The 18841-nt window shown below is 49.0% G+C and overlaps 1 protein-coding gene across 2 annotated transcripts in view; it reads left to right on the top strand.

Annotated features, from left to right (window-relative positions):
• The window catches only part of LOC140418567 (mitogen-activated protein kinase kinase kinase 5-like), a 277605-nt gene that overhangs the window by 20942 nt on the left and 237822 nt on the right, over positions 1–18841 (top strand). For both annotated transcript variants that reach the window (XM_072502099.1, XM_072502092.1), the window contains exon 2: positions 2353–2492. In XM_072502099.1, the coding sequence (XP_072358200.1) occupies positions 2353–2492 (140 nt within the window). The remainder of the gene's footprint in view (positions 1–2352; positions 2493–18841) is intronic.

Here is an 18841-nt window from a genome sequence, read left to right as displayed (position 1 = left end):
CCCGCAGTACAGCTGTGATATTCTCCCTAACCAGTAGCGCAACTCCGCCACCCCTTTTACATCCCCCTTTATCCCGCCTGAAACATCTAAATCCTGGACTGTTTAGCTGCCAATCCTGCCCTTCCCTCAACCAGGTCTCTGTCATGGCAACAACATCATAGTTCCAAGTACTAATCCAAGGTCTAATCTGCCTTACCCGTTATTTTTCTTGCATTAAAACATATGCACTTCAGGCCACCAGACCCGCTGTGTTCAGCAAATTCTCCCTGTCTGCTCTGCCTCAGAGCCCCACTGTCCCTATTCCCTAGTTCTCCCTCAATGCTCTCACTTTCTGACCTATTGCTCCCGTGCCCACCCCCCTGCCATACTAGTTTAAACCCTTCCGTGTGACACTAGCAAACCTCGCGGCCAGGATATTTATGACTCTCCAGTTTAGATGCAACCCGTCCTTCTTATATAGGTCACACCTGCCCCGGAAGAGCTCCCAGTGGTCCAGATAACGGAAACCCTCCCTCCCAAACTTTGGGTTGTGATGTTAGGGACTGCAATTTTGGGCGTAATGCTCGGGATTACAATTTGGGTTGTATTGTTAAGGATTACACTTTGGGTTTTAATGTTAGGGATTACACTTTGGGTTGTAATGTAAGGGATTAAACTTTTGTTTGTAAGGATTGCAATTTGGGTTGTAAAGTTAAGATTACAATTTGAGTTGTAATGTTAGGGATTACAATTTGGGTTATAATGTTAAGGTTTACACTTTGGGTTTTAATGTTAGCGATTACACTTTGGGTTGTAATATTAGGGATTGCAATTTGGGGTATAACGTTAGGGATTACACTTGGTTTGTAAGGAATACAATTTGGGTTGCAAATTCAGGAATACAATTTGAGTTGTAACGTTAGGGATTACACTTTAGGTTGCAGCGTTAGCGACTGCAATTTGCGTTCTAATGTTAGAGATTACACTTTGGTTTGTAATGCCAGGATCTTGCAGGATATTAGTGAACCAGATGTGTTTTATGGCAATCGATTATAGTTTAATGGCCACCAAATCTAAAGGTTTAAAGAAACTATTTGCTGTGGTGAGAAAGTCCAGAACAAGGGAATATATTCTTAAAATGAGAGCAGGAGTGAAATTAGGAAGCATTTTTTCAGTTGCAGGTTAGTGGAATTCTCAAACACACTCCACAAAAAAACTGTGGATGCCCTGGGGGACTATTGGAGTTCTCATGACTGGGATCGATCGATTTCTGATGGGGGAGAATGTAAAGAGATGTGGAGCAAAATTGAATCATTGGAACTGCACTCAGTCACGAGCCAGGTAAATGGTGGAGAAGGTTCTAGTGATTGAATGGCCTCCTCCTGTTCCTAACATTCATATCTAAAACAATGCCAAAATTCTTGTTAAAATGATGATGAAAATTGAGCTGTAAGCAGTCATGGGAGTGACCCTAATTCATTTTGAGTCCTGGTAGAAACCTACCCCGATTTCCACAAGAGAAAATTTCAAGCAAAACTTCCGAATGTTCTAATCCTGCATCCTTCAGTGTTACTTAATCTGAATCGACTGGAGTTTTGTCTTGGCGTTTCCCTGGTACTGCTCATGTCCTTCAGTAGTTTCAGTAAATTGAGAAAAATTCCTGATGGTACAGATTGGATGTGATTTTTGGGTGGTTTCCCTTATGTCTGGTGCCATAGAGCCTGAATGAATTATGAACGAAGGAATAATTAATGCATTACTAATGAGTTAATAAACTAATACAACTAATTTATTCATGAACTACTGATTTAATTTACAAGAACACAAGATTTAAGAGCAGGAGTGGGCCATTCGGCCCATTGAGACTGCTCCACTATTCTATAAAATCAGAGCTGATCTGGTTCTGAATTAAACTTCACATTCCAATCTGCCACCCCTTAACCCTTGACTTCCCCGTCGATCATTGAAATATTAATTTCAGGAGCTTTCTCTGACCCATGTAAAAATGTTGCAGTATGTGACCATTCAGTCCCTATCTTTCTGAACTCTGTCGTGAGACTGGAAGTGGAATCCAGGCCTCTTCCTAATAGAAATATCATGCTGTGAGCTTCTCCTTATGGGCTGATTGGAAGCCCCAGGAGTAGGTCATTCTTCAGACCCCCAAGTGGCCTGGGTGCGGGTGATGAGCCGATGGGAGGAAGGGTGGATGAGGGGGGATTGGCTTCAAGGAGATCAAAAGTCAGGGCAAGGAACAAAATGAGGTGAAGATGTATGGACTGATGGATATCGTTCAACAAAAGGAATGTAACCCTACCTTGGTGCAATGCTGATCAGATTTTCAAAGTGTTTTATTATTGGTGTTGTTGTCTGCAGATGTTGCAGTGGTGGAAATAGCTGACCCTGACTGTCAACCTTCACTCTTCTATCACCTTGGTGTCCGCGAGAGTTTCAGTATGACGAACAATGTGGTCCTTTGCTGCAACAATAATTTGACATCGCTGCAGTCATTACAGGTAAAAGAGGATCCACATACCTCAAGCAAGTCATGTTGCCACCTTTGTTCTGTTTAATCACTGCGTTTTATGCGTGTTAGAGCTTGTGTATTCCTGTAGATTTGGACTGAGCCACATTTGGCTGCGGGCTGTGTTAAAATTCTCTTTACTGGGGTGTGTCAGCAGCTGTCCAATTGTGTTTTAAGGATAAATGTAGCTGAAAACTGATGGAGTCATGTTTCCCCGGCTGGTACAACAGGTACATAATCTATCTCTCTGCTCGAACGGGAGATATCTCCTTGTTGTCTCTGTGTCTACATTATCTCTTTAGGTAGAAGGATCTGTGCCAAGTCCATTGGATACATTAATAAAAGCAAAATTCTGCGGCTGCTGGACACCTGAACTAAAAACAGGAAATGCTCGATAAACACAGCAGGTCTGACAACATTTGTGGGGAGAGAGAGAGAAATAGGGCGCGACCCACCGTCCCGTCCCGCCTGAATGGGAGCGTGGCGCGGCCAGTAGATGCCAGCAGAGGCCTCTTCCCGATTTACCCGGTTCACCAAGCCTTGTGAGATCTAATGGGATCTCGCGTGACGCCGCGATCTGGATCTCGGCAATTGTGGGCGGGATCAGTATTTGGCAAATCTGCATATTAGCATGTCACATTTCTAACATGCAGCTCGAGTGATTGACCCAAGGCTTTGGAGACCTTAGGCGAGCACTGTTCAGTACTGGTCCCCACAAATGGGGAGGAGGTAAAACGGGAGTCCCCCTGGGGATTCGTGGCCCTGGGTGATTGGCTTCTGGTCAGGGTGGCACCCTGGCTCTGCTGGTGCCACCTTGGCAGTACCACCTGGATGCCAGCTTAGCACTGTCAAGGTGCACAGGTGGCACTGTCAAGCTGGCAAGGCCAAGGTGCCAGGCTGGCATTTTGCCCGCATCGGGGATCGGGTCAAGGGGTGCCCTGTCCGTGTGAGGTGGGGTGTGGGGGAGGGGGTCTGAGAACCCCCTTATAGGTGAGGTGGGGCTTCCGGGGGTTGAGAGGTTGTGACGCCATTTAAAAATGAAGTCCCGATCTCCTGCACTGAGGGGTTCTGGCGAATGGAGCTCCTCAGTGCAGGAAATGGGACAAAGCGTGGCCTCTGCAGGGTGTTACCGGATTGCAACAGAGTCCGATAAATAGCGCGATCTTTCTCCGTGCTGCAAGATTCACGATGCTCAAAATGCCTTGTGTGATTTAATGGAATCTCGCAAGACGTCACAATCTCGACCTCCCCCCTCATTGGGGGAGATCCAGATTAACATATTTAAGTGAGCCATCAGGCTCATTTAAATATGTCTGCGCTGTATTAACCCGAGGCCCGGGAACTAACGGGCACGCCTTGGAGACCTCACCAGGACATAATCTAACATTGGTTTCCACAAACGTAGACCTGGCGTCATGGCAGCTGCAGGGCCATTAGAAACACCCGGGTAGTTGCATTCTGGGCAGGGTGGTACCCTGGCACACCCGCTGACACCCAGGAATCTTGATATTGCCAGCCTGGCACCTTAGCACTGCCACCTGGGCACCCTGACGTGACACCTTGGCCCTGTTAGGGTTCCCATGTGGCACTACCAGGCTGGAAGAGGCACTGCCAGGGTGCTAAGCTGGCAATGCCAAGGTGGCAGTGATCGGGCCCAGATGTGCCTTGTTCTTATGAGGTGGGGTGAAATAGTGCTCAAGGACCCTGTAAGAGGTGGGGATGTCCGAAGCCCATGGGTGACTGAGGGAGGTCGAAACAAAATGCTGCCCCGATCCATGAATACTCTCCTGGCACTGGCGAGCTGAATTTGTCAGTGCAGGAAATGATGTAAGTGCGGCCTCGGCGAGACCTTCCTTCCCAGGGCCAGAAAAACAGCAAAAGTGCTGTTAAATAGCAATGTCGCAGCACTGAGAAACACCCCGAAATGGGGCTCTGTCTCTGTCCCATTGAATTACACCCAAGACAGCTGTCCCTGTGCATTAGCTGCCTGCCTCTGTGCTGACCTGAGCACAGCTGCCTCTATGAACCCCTTCACCTCATGCCACAACAACCAGCCTAGTCTAAGTCAGATTTGGTATGTTGTGATCGTGGTGCAATGTCCTTCCTTGTCCTCTGCAATCTCAGTGTTTTTGGCTTACTTGACCTTTCCACTGTTGTTCTCCTCAGCAGAACCCTCCCCTTCAGTCCCACCACGACGGCCAATTTGTTTCCAACAATGGCTCCCTTTCCGCTCCTGTTTGCTTCACCCCAAAAGCCAATCATTGACCCCCATTCTTTTCTTCATCTGCAGGATGATGCTATTCCACATTTAAGAAAAAGAAGGGACTTGCATTTACATAGCCCCTTTCATAATTTCAAGGCAGCCCAAAACATTTTACACACAATGAAATCCTTTCTGAATCATAGATTCATAGAATTTACAGTGGACAGGGAGGCCATTCGGCCCATCAAGTCTGCACCAGCCCTTGGAAAGGGCACCCTACCCAAGCTCACGCCTCCACCCTATCCCCATAATCCAGCAACCCGACCTAACCTTTTTTGGACACTAAGAGGCAATTTAGCACGGCAAATCCACCTAACCTGCACATCTTGGACTGTGGGAGGAAATCGGAGTACCCGGAGGAAACCCACGCAGACATGGGTAGAAAGTGTAAACTCCGCAGCGACAGTGACCCGGTCGGAATTGGAAGTGTGGAAAATACAGGAACTAATTTGTGTAGGCAAGCTTCTACAAACAGCAATCTACCAGTGATCAGATAATCGGTTTCTCAGAGCTGTTTGAGGAATAAATATTAATCAGGATTCCAAGGGGGCCTAGTGGGATATTAACGTTTCCCTCATTGAAGGGTCAGCTAAGATTAGGTGCTCCAGTCTGTGGCACAAGACTTGAACCCACGACCTTCTGAAGCAGTCAAGAATACTATCCAGTGAGACATGGCTAATTGTATGCTGATGTTGCCAGCTCTGCCTTTCCACCACCCTGGTCAAAATGAATAACTCTGTTGTAAACAAAAACTCCACAGTCCCATTTGTTCACCCTGCCTGGCACCTTACTCAAACTAAAAATAATCCCTTGCAAATCACCTGTACGAACATGAAGATGATTTGTGCCTGCCCCTGGCTAAAATGTCAACTCCGTGACTCAGCAGTATTGTAAATATACTGTTACATTTTTCAGGAAGTGTGGAGCTTGTCGTCAGCGTTTTGCGGTGAAGCTGTCTGAGGGAAGGTTTACACAGGTTTATGTTCAGGGAAATAGGTCAGCCTCGATTCAATGGAAACACACTCACCTCACAGTCAGGAGATTTTCATCCCAGAGACTTGAGCAGACAGTCTAGGTTGACACTCCAACACAGAGAGTGCTGCAGCGTTGAAGATGCCACAGTTTGGATGACATATTAAACTGAGGCCCTCTCCGCTCTCTTGGGGGCATACAAGGTCCTATGGAAGAAGAGCTGGGAAAACCCCCTCCCCCCCACTGCTATCACGACCAATACTTAATCCATCAGTAAAGAAACAGATTGTCTGGTCATTAATATGTTGCTGTGCACAAATCTGCTTCTGCGTTTCCTACATTACGACCATGACTCCACTTCAAAACGACTCCATTGATTGTGAAGCTCCTTGGAAGAGCTGAGATCATGCAAGGTGCTATATAAGTGCAAGCCTGAATAGTGAAATTCCGACTGAGTCAGATGGGTGACAAATGATGCGGATAGCCTCCGCTGCATAGTTACCCTGTGTTCGTGAGGTTTCCAAGAGGGTGAATAAAATTTTCCCGAATTAACACCCATTTTCATAGGATCCCTACAGTGCAGAAGGAGGCCATTCAGCCCATCGAGTCTGCAGCGACCCTCTGAAAGAGCACTCTCCCCTGCCCTATCCCCGTAACCTGCACATTGATCATGGCCAATCCACTGAACTTGCACATCTTAGGACACACTGATGGGCAATTTTAGCGTGGCCAATCCATCTAACCTGCACATATTTGGACTGGGGGAGGAAACCGGAGCACCCGGAGGAAAGCCACGCAGACACGGAGAGAACGTGCAAACTCCACACAGTCAACCAAGGTCAGAATCCCTAGCGTTGAAGGGCAGCAATGCTAACCATTGTGCCACCGTTGAACTTGAGATCTCTTTGACGTCCTTCTGTATTGGCAATAACTCAAACAGGAATAAATTGGCAGTCGCACTTCCTACATTACAACACTTCAAAAAGTACTTGATTAGCACGAAAGCACTTTTGGATTCATGGTATTCATTAATGAGGCTAAATAAATGCAAGTCTTTAAAAAAAAAAAATTTGCTTGACTTAGCAACTACTTTACTCACAAGTCATGTGTATAATAATGGATATATCACTGATGTGCAAACACTATAATCAGTTTAGAATTAATGTTGGAAGTGTCCAGCTGGCTTTTTCCCAGCGGTTGCCTGCCATGATATTCTCTGGGGACTTGACTGAATCGTGTGATGTACTTTCTGTTTTGTTACCTGTGTGGTAGGTAGCATGTGCTACTCAAACCTTGGTTAGTGATGTTGCTGATTTTGCCTTAGTTCAATTGCTCTGTTTTATTACCTTTGCTCTCGAGTCGCCAGGTATCTTTGTGATACCGCCACGAGGTTCAAGTCCGAATAATGGTTAATAATCCAATACACCGATTAGTAAGATTTAAATCAAATCACATTTATTATACACAGTAAATCGCTACTCATGCACAAATTCTACGTCTAAGCTACTTCTACAACTAACAGGCCTATAGTTAACTTCGGACTGGCTCACCAGGTCAGGGAAACAAATGGCCTTTCGTTCGGGTTCTGAGCCTGCGGGATTCGAAGTTGGTACAGATTGGTAGCTAGGAGCGCCTATCTCGTAGCGAGCGTTGAATTAAGACTTACGATTTCGATCTTCACTGCTCCGGTCACGGTCAATGTTGGTTCGTTGTTGCTGGGTGACCCGGGCAGGAAGAAGAGCGTGAAGAGGGCGAAGAGGTGATGAAGAGGAGAGTGATTTGAACTTGGGGCTCAATTCTTATAGTCCCCAGGGGCTTCCTGCCTTTCAGGGCAGACTGTGTACCTGGTCCCAAGTGATTGGACTTTGTCCCAATCGCTTGGATCGATTTTCTCCAATGCTGGAGCGGTTCCCTGATCGATGGGCGGTCTTGAGGTGGTCGTTCACCTCCTTTTGTGTAGGCTCCTGCTGGCGCCGAAGAGTCTGGTTTTGCTTTGTGTGTCTAAATGTTGCTCATTGTTCCCGGGGATTGCTCATTAGTATGCAGATGGCTGTTGTTTTGTTATGCTGATGGTTGCTGGTATCGATATTGTCTGGCCTTTCCAGAGGTAAATACACAGCCAACCTGCAGCTGCTGGTTTTTGTCTTGTTGGCTGACTTTCCCATCAGCCTTTACCATTCGCCATTTTAAATCGGGAGTTCGCCAATTTAAGTGGCTACAGTGATGAGGTCTTCTGAATCTCGATGACAAAGACTCAAACTCGTCCAGTAGTAACAAAAGGTTTATTGAGTAACTATAACAATAATTGCATGAGTTTGTTACTTTAACTTTGATACTAATGATAAGGTTAACAAGATCTAGCTACGGTAACTATACATAACTCCACAAGCCATCTGAACTACTCTGCTATTGCCCTGGTCACAGTGCACCCAAGAGAGAGCCAGAGACCCAATGTGATTGCCCTGTTGGTCCGGCCCTCTAGTGATCATGTGGTGCTACTGATTACACATTAACCCCTTGTGTACATGCACATATAAAGATCGCTACACTTTCATTGTTGGTAGGTTGATTAATAAGCCTTATCTTGGAAGGAAGTGCCAAGCTAAGTTGTTTTTTAACAAAATTGTTCAACTTTCTGGAGGAGTTTTTCAGTGGACTTTCTCCCTCACGTAGTTCCCAGGTAACGGCACAGTAAAGGGCATCCATATCAGTGTTACTAACACATGAGTGGAGGTTATGCAGTGCAGTGGGGAGTGTCCCTGCCTCTGAGTCAGGAGCTCCTGGTTCAATTCCCTCCTCAGGACTTGGTGATCAAGGAAGGTGCACAGTCAAACAGGTTGAGTATCAGTCGTGAAATCCCTCCAACACACATCAATGGCTGGAGGGGGTGAGCAGGAGAGATTCCTGGTCAGCCGTGTGATGGAATGAACTTTGGAGATAATGCCATCACCACCAATAACATCACGCTTCAACATTCAACATGCAAGTTGCCATGGCTACTCAGACTCCCTGAGTGAACAGTAGCACAGCAATAACCCGGGCAGTGTTCAACTTGAGAGTAATTCCAAAGGGTGAACTTATGTGTCAAGTCTTCCCATTGCCAAGGCTGTGCTCCCTCGGAGCATGGCTCTCTACAGGATTCTCAGGACCTCCCTGACAACTGTGGCAGCAGTTTCTGAACCATATTATTTACAACGTAAATACGACCTGAATCTGGAGATGAGATCTGACAGTGGAGAGAAATGGAACAGACCTCTTGGACAAGACAGTACGACCTTCCAACTTACTATAGACTCGAGGAGCTGGTTTAGCACAGGGCTAAATCGCTGGCTTTGCAAACAGATCAAGGCAGGCCAGCAACACGATTCAATTCCCATACCAGCCTCCCCAAACAGGAGCCGGAATGTGGCGACTGGGGACTTTTCACAGTAATTTCATTTGAAGCCTACTTGTGACAATAAGCGATTTTCATTTCATCTTTCTACTTCTGCCTGTCGCTGCACCTGACATTTAACCCTTTGCTCACAGGTAAATAAATATGTGTACATCTCCTCAAGGAGGTCTGTGACTATATAACACTTGATATTTGAAAATATAAAGTTGGAGCACTGCTCCTCTGTGAAGCCAACTTTTAAATTGGTCATTTTCTATTTTGCTTGCAGGACATCATTTGCCAGAGAAATATGGTAAGTTTTCATGGTGACCTTTAAAAATGAGTATGCGCACTTCCGGGTGCGGCTATGCAGAGCTAGGTCGCATATTCAGCAGCTCCTGCTTGGAACGGACTTTTGGGCTCTTTTACAGGGCCCCCACGGCATTTGTTTGACATTTCCCGGTGTGGGAAGAAGGCTGCAGTATTCCCCTGACAGTGTCCCCCAGGAAGGGTATGTCTCTGGGTTGCCAGACACGGCAGAAACAGTAAAAGATTTGGCTGCAACTGCCGGATAAACAGGGCCTCTTCCAGCATGCAGGCGGGGGAAGGGCAAGCTTAAAGCTGCAAGCCGACCTGAGGGCCTGTATCAAAGGTGAATTCTAGCAGCAGAAGGAACAACTGTGAAAAGACCTCATCAAGGCCACTGAAGGGACTTCCGGTTGCGGTGATACCTAGCTAGCCGCACGCTTCGGCAGCTCCAGCTCCGACGGACCTTCGGGCTCTTTTAAGAGCCCCAACGGGGAATTTTTCGACGACGCAACCCAGTGTGGGGTGCGTGAGAAGGGAGTCCCCCCCAAACGAAGGAGGAAAAAACCGGCGGCGGCGGCTGCAGCGCGAGGAATCGTCGACCAAAGGGTCAGAAAGAGAGAAGTACAAGATGGCGGCGGAGAAAGCGCAGGCGACATGGGGGCCTGAGCAGGATGAAATTGTGAGACGGTGCGTGGAGCTGCTGAAGAGGGAGGTGCTGACCCCGTTGCTACAGGCAATTGAGGGGCTCAAGGAGACATTAAAGACCCAGGAGACAGAGCTCCGCGTGGTGGAGCAGAAGGTGACAGATATTGAGGACGGGATCCTGGGCCTGGCGGTTAAGACACAGACGCACGAGGCACTTCATAAAAAGTGTACTGAAAGGATCGAAGCCCTAGAAAATGGAGCGCGAAGGAAGAACCTTCGGATACTGGGTCTCCCTGAGGGTGTGGAAGGAGTGGACTGTGGAGCGTACGCAAGTACGATGCTGAGCTCACTGATGGGTGCTGAGGCCCCTACGGGCCCCTTGGAGGTGGAGTGGGCAAATCGGATTCCGGCGAGAAGACCAACAGCGGGAGAACCACCCAGGGCGATAATCGTGCGATTCTACCGCCTTAAGGATAGAGAAGAGGTCCTGAGATGGGCTAAAAAGGTGCGGAGTAGCAGATGGGAGAATGCAGTGGTACGGGTATACCAGGATTGGAGTGCGGAGGTGGCGAGAAGGAGGGCGAGCTTCAACTGAGCCAAAGAGGTGTTGCATAAAAGGAAGGTGAAGTTCGGGATGCTGCAGCCGGCAAGACTATGGGTCACGTATCAGGAGAGACACCATTATTTCGAGACGGCGGAGGAAGCATGGACCTTCATCAAAGAAGAGAAATTGGATCGGAACTGAGGGACTGATGCTGCAGGAAATGTTATTGTTAATGTTATGGTTGAAGTTAATTGAGAAGTAAATTGGGACGGGGGGAGACATTGGGGAAATGTGGGCGCCGGTGAGGGGGGAAAGATGGGACATAGTTGGAGAATGGGGAAGGGGAGCGGGTCAGGTAAAGGGATGTTCCCGCGCCAGAAAGAATAAGGCGGGAAGACAGGCGCAAGGCGGATGGGAGTTCCCCACACGGGGGGGTCGAGGAGTGAGCAGGAGTAGCCGGGGTCAGTTGAAGTCAGCTGACTTACGGAAGTAATATGGGGGAGATCTAGCGGGGAGGGAGGGGGAGGTGGGGGGACAACTGGGTTGCTGCTGCGGAAATCCAAAAGGAAATGGCTAAAGAGTGGGTGGTCGGGGACGGTGTGCGACGCTGGGGGAGCGAGCGGGAGCGCGGAGGCGGGATATGGGACTGGCCTAAAGAAGATAATGGCTAGTCGACACGGGAGGGGGGCAGGTAGCCCCCTAGTGAGGCTGATCACGTGGAACGTGAGAGGCCTGAACGGACCGATAAAAAGGGCCCGAGTGCTCGCGCATTTGAAAGGACTAAGGGCAGACGTGGTTATGCTCCAAGAGACGCACCTAAAGGTGGCGGACCAAGTTAGGCTAAGGAAAGGATGGGTGGGACAGGTGTTCCACTCAGGACTGGACGCAAAGAATAGAGGGGTGGCCATTTTGGTGGGGAAACGGGTAGCATTTGAAGCAAAGAACATCGTAGCAGATAGCGGAGGTAGATATGTAATGGTGAGTGGCAGGCTGGAGGGAATGGAGGTCGTGTTGGTTAATGTGTATGCCCCAAACTGGGACGATGCGGGATTTATGAGACGGATGCTGGGGCGTATACCGGACCTGGAGGTAGGAAACTTGATTTTAGGAGGGGACTTTAATACGGTGCTGGACCCGGGGCTAGATAGATCCAGCTCAAGGACCGGAAGAAGGCCGGCAGCGGCCAAGGTACTTAAGGGGTTTATGGACCAAATGGGGGGAGTGGATCCATGGCGATTTCTTAGACCTAGGGCTAGGGAGTTTTCCTTCTTCTCCCATGTCCATAAAGTGTACTCCCGGATAGATTTTTTTGTTTTGGGAAGGTCGTTGATCTCTAGGGTGGAAGAAGCTGAGTACTCAGCCATAGCGGTTTCGGATCATGCCCCACATTGGGTGGACCTGGGATTAGGAGAGGAAAGGGAGCAGAGAACACTCTGGCGATTAGATGTGGGACTGATGGCGGATGAGGGAGTGTGTGCAAGAGTGCGGGGGTGTATTGAGAGATACCTGGAGGTCAATGACGACGGCGAGGTCCCTGTGGGAGTGGTATGGGAAGCACTAAAAGCGGTGGTCAGAGGAGAGCTGATCTCCATTGGGGCCCACAAAAGGAAAACAGAGGCCAAGGAAAGGGAAAGATTACTGGGGGAGATTTTAAGGGTGGATAGGGAATTTGCAGAGGACCCCGGAGGAGGAATTGTACAGGGAGAGGAGACGACTCCAGACGGAATTTGACCTTCTGACCAGCAGAAAGGCGGAGGTACTGTGGAGGAAGGCACAGGGGAGGAGGTATGAATATGGGGAAAAGGCTAGTCGCCTGTTGGCTCATCAATTGCGAAAGAGGGCAGCAGCGAGGGAGATAGAAGGAATTAGGGACGAAAGGGGAGACACGGTGCGAAGGGCAGGAAAGATAAATGAGGTGTTCAAGACCTTCTATGAGGAACTGTATAGGTCTCAACCCCCAGAGGGAGAGGAGGGGATGCGGCAGTTCCTGGACCAATTGAGGTTCCCGAAAGTGGAGGAGCGGGGGGTGGTAGGCCTGGGGGCACCGATTGGGGTGGACGTGGTTATTAAGGGACTGGGAAGCATGCAAGCAGGGAAGGCCCCAGGACCAGACGGGTTCCCGGTGGAGTATTACAGAAAATATGTGGACTTGTTGGCCCCGTTGATGGTGAGGACGTTCAATGAGGCCAGGAAAGGGGGGACTCTACCCCCGACGATGTCGGAGGTGACGATATCGTTAATTTTGAAGAGGGATAAAGATCCGTTGCAGTGCGGGTCCTATAACCCATTTCATTATTGAACGTGGACACCAAATTGTTGGCAAAGGTACTGGCATCGAGGATAGAGGACTGTGTCCCGGGGGTGGTACACAAAGACCAGACAGGGTTCGTAAAAGGGAGACAACTGAATGTTAACGTGCGACGACTATTAGGGGTGATAATGATGCCCCCAGTGGAGGGGGAGGCAGAGATAGTGGCGGCAATGGACGCAGAGAAGGCATTTGATAGGGTTGAGTGGGAGTATTTATGGGAAGTGTTAAGGAGGTTTGGGTTTGGGAACGGGTTTATTAGCTGGGTTAAACTTCTTTATGGGGCTCCAACGGCAAGCGTAGTTACAGGTCGACATAGATCGGAGTATTTCCGACTATATAGGGGAACAAGACAGGGATGCCCGCTGTCTCCATTGTTGTTCGCGTTGGCAATTGAACCTCTGGCCATGGCGTTGAGAGCCTCCAGGAAATGGAGAGGGGTGATTAGAGGGGGAGAAGAACACCGAGTCTCGTTATACACGGATGACCTATTGTTATACGTGTCGGACCCAGCGGGGGGGATAATAGAGGTTATGCGAATTTTGAGGGGGTTCGGGGATTTCTCGGGGTATAGGCTAAACATGGGGAAGAGTGAATTATTTGTGATACATCCAGGGGACCAGAGTAGAGAGATAGAAGGCTTGCCTCTAAGGAAAGTGGAAAGAAACTTCCGATACCTGGGGATTCAGATCGCTAGGAGCTGGGGAACCTTGCACAGACTTAATCTGACACGGTTGGTAGAACAAATGGAGGAGGACTTCAAGAGGTGGGACATGCAGCCTCTATCGCTGGCGGGCAGGGTGCAAGCAATTAAGATGATGGTCCTCCCGAGGTTCTTATTTGTATTTCAATGTCTCCCTATACTAATCACCAAGACCATTTTTAATAAAATAGACAGGAGCATCACGAGCTTCGTGTGCGCAGGGAAAGTTCCGAGAGTAAGAAGGGGGTTCCTTCAGCGTAGTAGGGACAGAGGAGGATTGGCACTACCGAACTTGGGCGATTACTATTGGGCCGCCAATGTGGCAATGATACGTAAATGGATGATGGAGGGTGAGGGAGCGGCGTGGAAAAGACTGGAGAGAAAGTCCTGTAAAGGGGCGAGTTTAGAGGCGCTGGTGACGGCGCCGCTAACGATCTCACGTAAAAAGTTTACCACAAACCCGGTGGTGGCGGCAACATTGAATATCTGGGGACAGTGGAGGCGACAGAGAGGGGTGCGGGGAGCCCTGGTGGGGTCCCCAATCAGGAACAACCATAGGTTCGCCCCAGGAAGAATGGATGGAGGATTTCAGAGCTGGTACCAGTTGGGAATTAGGAGGGTGGGAGATTTATTTATAGATGGGACTTTTGCGAGCTTGGGAGCATTGGAGGAAAAGTATAAGTTGCCCCGGGGAAATTTCTTGAGATATATGCAGGTGAGGGCGTTTACTAGACAACAGGTGAGGGAATTTCCGTCGCTCCCGACACAGGGGATACAGGACAGGGTGCTTTCAGGGGTGTGGGTCGGAGAGGGCAAGGTGTCAGAGATTTACCGGGAGATGAGGGAAGAGGGAGAGGAGTCGGTGGGCGAACTAAAAGGAAAGTGGGAAGAAGAACTAGGGGAGGAGATAGAGGAGGGTATGTGGGCTGATGCCCTAAGCAGGGTAAATTCCTCTTCCTCATGCGCCAGGCTTAGCCTGATTCAATTTAAGGTGCTACATAGAGCACACATAACGGGAGCAAGATTGAGCAGGTTCTTTGGAGTGGAGGACAAATGTGGGAGGTGTGGCGGGAGCCTGGCAAACCACGCACATATGTTTTGGGCGTGTCCGACACTGGAAGGGTATTGGAAGGGAGTGACGGGAGTGATTTCGCGGGTGGTGAAGGCCCGGGTCAAACCAGGCTGGGGGTTAGCTCTATTTGGAGTTGCGGAAGAGCCGGGAGTGCAGGAGGCGAAAGAGGCCGACGTTGTGGCCTTTGCGTCCCTAGTAGCACGGCGCAGGATCCTACTCATGTGGAAGGAGGCGAAACCCCCCGGACTGGAGGCCTGGGTAAATGATATGGCGGGGTTCATTAAACTGGAGCAGATAAAGTTTGCCCTGAGAGGATCGGCTCAAGGGTTCACCAGGCGGTGGCAGCCATTTCTCGACTACCTAGGGGAACGTTAGAGGGAAGACAGATGACCAGCAGCAGCAACCCAGGGGGAAGCGGGGGGAGGGGGGGGGGGGTTAGTTTAGTTTAGGTCAAAGATAAAGGGGTTTTGTTACTTGTGTATTGTTAAAAATTTCTGTATTGTTATTGTTGCGGTTGCTTTGTAAGAGGGGAAAAATTGTTGTTTGGGAAAAAAATTTCAATAAAACATATTTAAAAAAAAAAAAATGAGTATGCGTGTTAAAGCTGTAATACCAATAAAGATTATAGATCAAAATGATCTATGATCAAAATTAATGCACCTAAAATTAGGATTCTGTAATGACCTCCAATTGGCATTATTGGTTGGCCAATTGGAGTATGAGCTCCCTCAATGATATCTCATTGAGGGGGCCCATATAAGCACCTGTGTAGGCTTTGTGAACCAGTCTTAAGTTGACTGGAATGCAAGCAGCACTGTTTGGAGCTGCTCTTGTATATAAGTTATTGTAAATAAATACTGGGGTGGTGACGGAACCCCCGCCTCCTGTGGATTATTACAGTGGCAACGAGGTAAACAAAGAACCCTGCGGAGACCAGCTGCCGCATTCGGAGGGTAGCCTTGCTCTTTCAAAAATGCCTCTTTTTGGGAAGTTGGATGCATTCGACCCGACTATTGAGGACTGGTCCCAGTATGTGGAGAGAATGTGTTACTTTTTCCAGGCCAATGAGATAACGGAGGACGGAAGGAAACGGGTTATACTGCTGTCAGCGTGCGGTCCCTCAGCCTTCGCCATTATACGTAGTCTAACTGATCCCGATACGCTGGACACGATACCTTTCCAAGAATTAACAAAATTGGTGGACGAGCACTATGACCCAAAACCACGCCTCATTTTGCGTAGGTACAGATTCGACACAACGAAGCGGGAAGACAGAGAGTCAGTCACAAATTTCTTGACCCGCCTGAGAAGGCTGGCGGAAAAATGTGAGTTTGGCCCGCGCTAAATGAAATGCTTTGGGACCGGTTAGTGTGTGGCATAAATGACCTCCAAATACAGAAGCGCCTATTGGCGGAAACGCAGCTAGACTGCAGGCGGGTGTTACAGCTCGCACTGTCCCTAGAAAAGGCAGCAAGTGGGGCGCATATAGGGCACGCCAATGGAGGTAGATACCTGGGAGAGGGACTACCACAATGGGTCCAACTACCAGATAGCCGCCCTCAGGAAAAGCGTGAGGAACAGAGGGCCAAAGGAAAACCCCAGAACTGCCCCCAAGTCTGCTAGGACTAACTGGAGACAGAGGGAACAACCCGCTGAGGCTCCCCAAACAGAGAAGGACCATTTCAGGCACCAGACAGAGTTGGGTAACAGCGACAAAAACCCTAGAAGGAGGTGGCAAAAGAGGAATAGCAGGTGCGGACGCAGGGAAGTACACAACCTAGATGCCCATCCTCCTCCGAAGGGAAACAGTTATATAATATTGCGACGAAGAAAGCAGAACCTATTAAGATTACCCCACGGGTGAACGGTCGGCCGGCAATAATGGAAATAGACACGGGTGCGGCCGTATCAGTAATGGGAGTGGCAGCATTTTAAAAAAATCAAAGATGGACTCCAGCCACTAACCCTAACAAAAACATCGACGAAACTTAAAACCTACACGGGGGAACCCCTGGAAGTTCTAGGCACGACTCATGTACCCGTGGAATATGACAAACAATTTCTCAGATTACCATTGACGATAGTAGAGGGCTCCAGACCGAACTTAATAGGACGGAACTGGCTGAAAGACTTAAACTTAGATTGGATGAAAATTTTCCAGAGTGGAAGCAGGCAGTTGAGTGGAGTACTCCAAAAATACCCGGAGGTCTTCCAAGAAGGTTTGGGGGAAATTATAGGCGCCAAAGCATCTTTGCACGTGGGCCCAGAAGCCTTTCTGAAATTTTGTAAGGCCAGGCCGACACCTTTTGCATTAAGGAAGAAAGTAGATGTCGAAATAGAAAGGTTTCGGCGCGACGGCATTATCAGACCAGTACAGTTCTCGGAATCGGCAGCGCCGGTGGTACCAATTTTGAAGCCAGACGGCTCGATACGTCTCTGTGGCGATTTCAAACAGACGGTAAACAAATATGCACTGCTGGACAAATACCCAATCCCAAAAATAGACAACCTATATGCCAAATTGGCAGGTGGGCTTTTGTTCACTAACTGGACATGAGCCATGCCTACCTGCAGTTAAAACTGGACAAGGACTCCCAGAAGTTCGCTACGAAGGGACTTTTTCGTTATACTAGGCTACCTTTCGGAGTGTCATCAGCCTGCGCTATATTCCAGCGTACGATGGAAAATATTCTGCAGGGACTACCGCAGGTGGCGATTTATTTGGACAATGTCTTAATCACGGGTAGGACAAACAGGGAACACTTAAGGAACCTGGAGGAAGTGCTCAGGCATTTCGCTAAGGCAGGCGTATGGCTGAAAAGAGAAAAATGTGTTTTTCTGGCCCCACAAGTGACGTACCTGGGATATAAAGTAGACGAGTCGGGCTTACACCCATTGGAAGACCGAGTAAGGGCAATAAAAGAAGCCCCAGCTCCCACCACGGTCCAGGGGCTACGACCATTTCTAGGATTGGTAACATATTATGGCAAATTTATTGAAAATAGGGCATCCATCCTAGAACCCCTCCACCAGCTACTAAAAAAGGGACAAGAATGGAAATGGTCTGCCCGCCAAAACCAATCATTTAGGGACAATAAGGAACAGCTGTCATCCGAAAATGTCCTAGAGCATTATGACCCAAGGAAGGAGTTGGTGGTCACGTGTGACGCATCACCTTACGGGGTAGGAGCCGTCTTAGCCCGTAGAGGAAGGAATGGGGAAGAACGGCCAATAGCCTATGCTTCGAAGACCTTGGCGATGGCTGAGAGAAAGTACGCCCAAATCGAGAAGGAAGGACTGGCGGTGATATTTGCAGTAAAAAAATTTCACCAGTAACTGTACGGGCGGAAATTCACCGTAGTGACAGACCATAAGCCGTTATTAGGGTTATTAACAGTAGACAAGTCAATACCCCCGATTGCATCAGCTAGAATCCATCGCTGGGCGTTGCTACTGGCGGCGTATAGATACGTTCTGGAGCACAGACCGGGAACGGCAGTAGCAAATGCAGATGCTTTGAGCAGACTTCCCCTCCCAGACACCCCGCCGCTAATACCGAAAGTAGAGGAGACAGTAATGACTCTAAGTTTTTTGGACACCCTACCAGTGGACGCACAACGTATTCGGTTGTGGACGCAAAAAGACCCAGTTTTAGCCAAGATGAAGCATTTACTGCTAACAGGGGAACTGGAGAGACCAGTGGAGCCCCAGATGCACCCATACTGGAGCAGGAGGGACCAAATAACTGTAGAAGACGGTATCCTATTATGGGGAACCCGGGTAATAGTCCCAGCTCAGGGCCGTCGGGCAATCTTAACTGAGTTACATCACGGACACCCAGGGGTGTCTAAAATGAAGATGCTAGGTCGAAGCTACGTTTAGTGGCCAGGATCGGACACAGACATAGCAGCCTTGGTACGTCGGTGCCAGGAGTGCCAACAGGGGCAAAGAGTGCCACCAGCTGCGCCATTGCACCCATGGGAATGGCCAGGCAGACCGTGGACCCGCCTGCATATTGGCCACGCCGGCCCTTTCATGGGCTCAATGTTTTTGGTGATAGTGGACGCCCACTCCAAATTGTTGGACGTCCACCGGGTAACGCGGCAAGCACAGCATCGACAATTGAAAAGCTCAGGGCCTCGTTTGCAACAC

This window comes from Scyliorhinus torazame, chromosome 1 (assembly GCF_047496885.1).
Source record: "Scyliorhinus torazame isolate Kashiwa2021f chromosome 1, sScyTor2.1, whole genome shotgun sequence".
Lineage (NCBI taxonomy): Eukaryota > Metazoa > Chordata > Chondrichthyes > Carcharhiniformes > Scyliorhinidae > Scyliorhinus > Scyliorhinus torazame.
The sequence above is the reverse complement of the archived record's forward strand: the minus strand, read 5'-3'. Positions and strand labels throughout refer to the sequence as shown.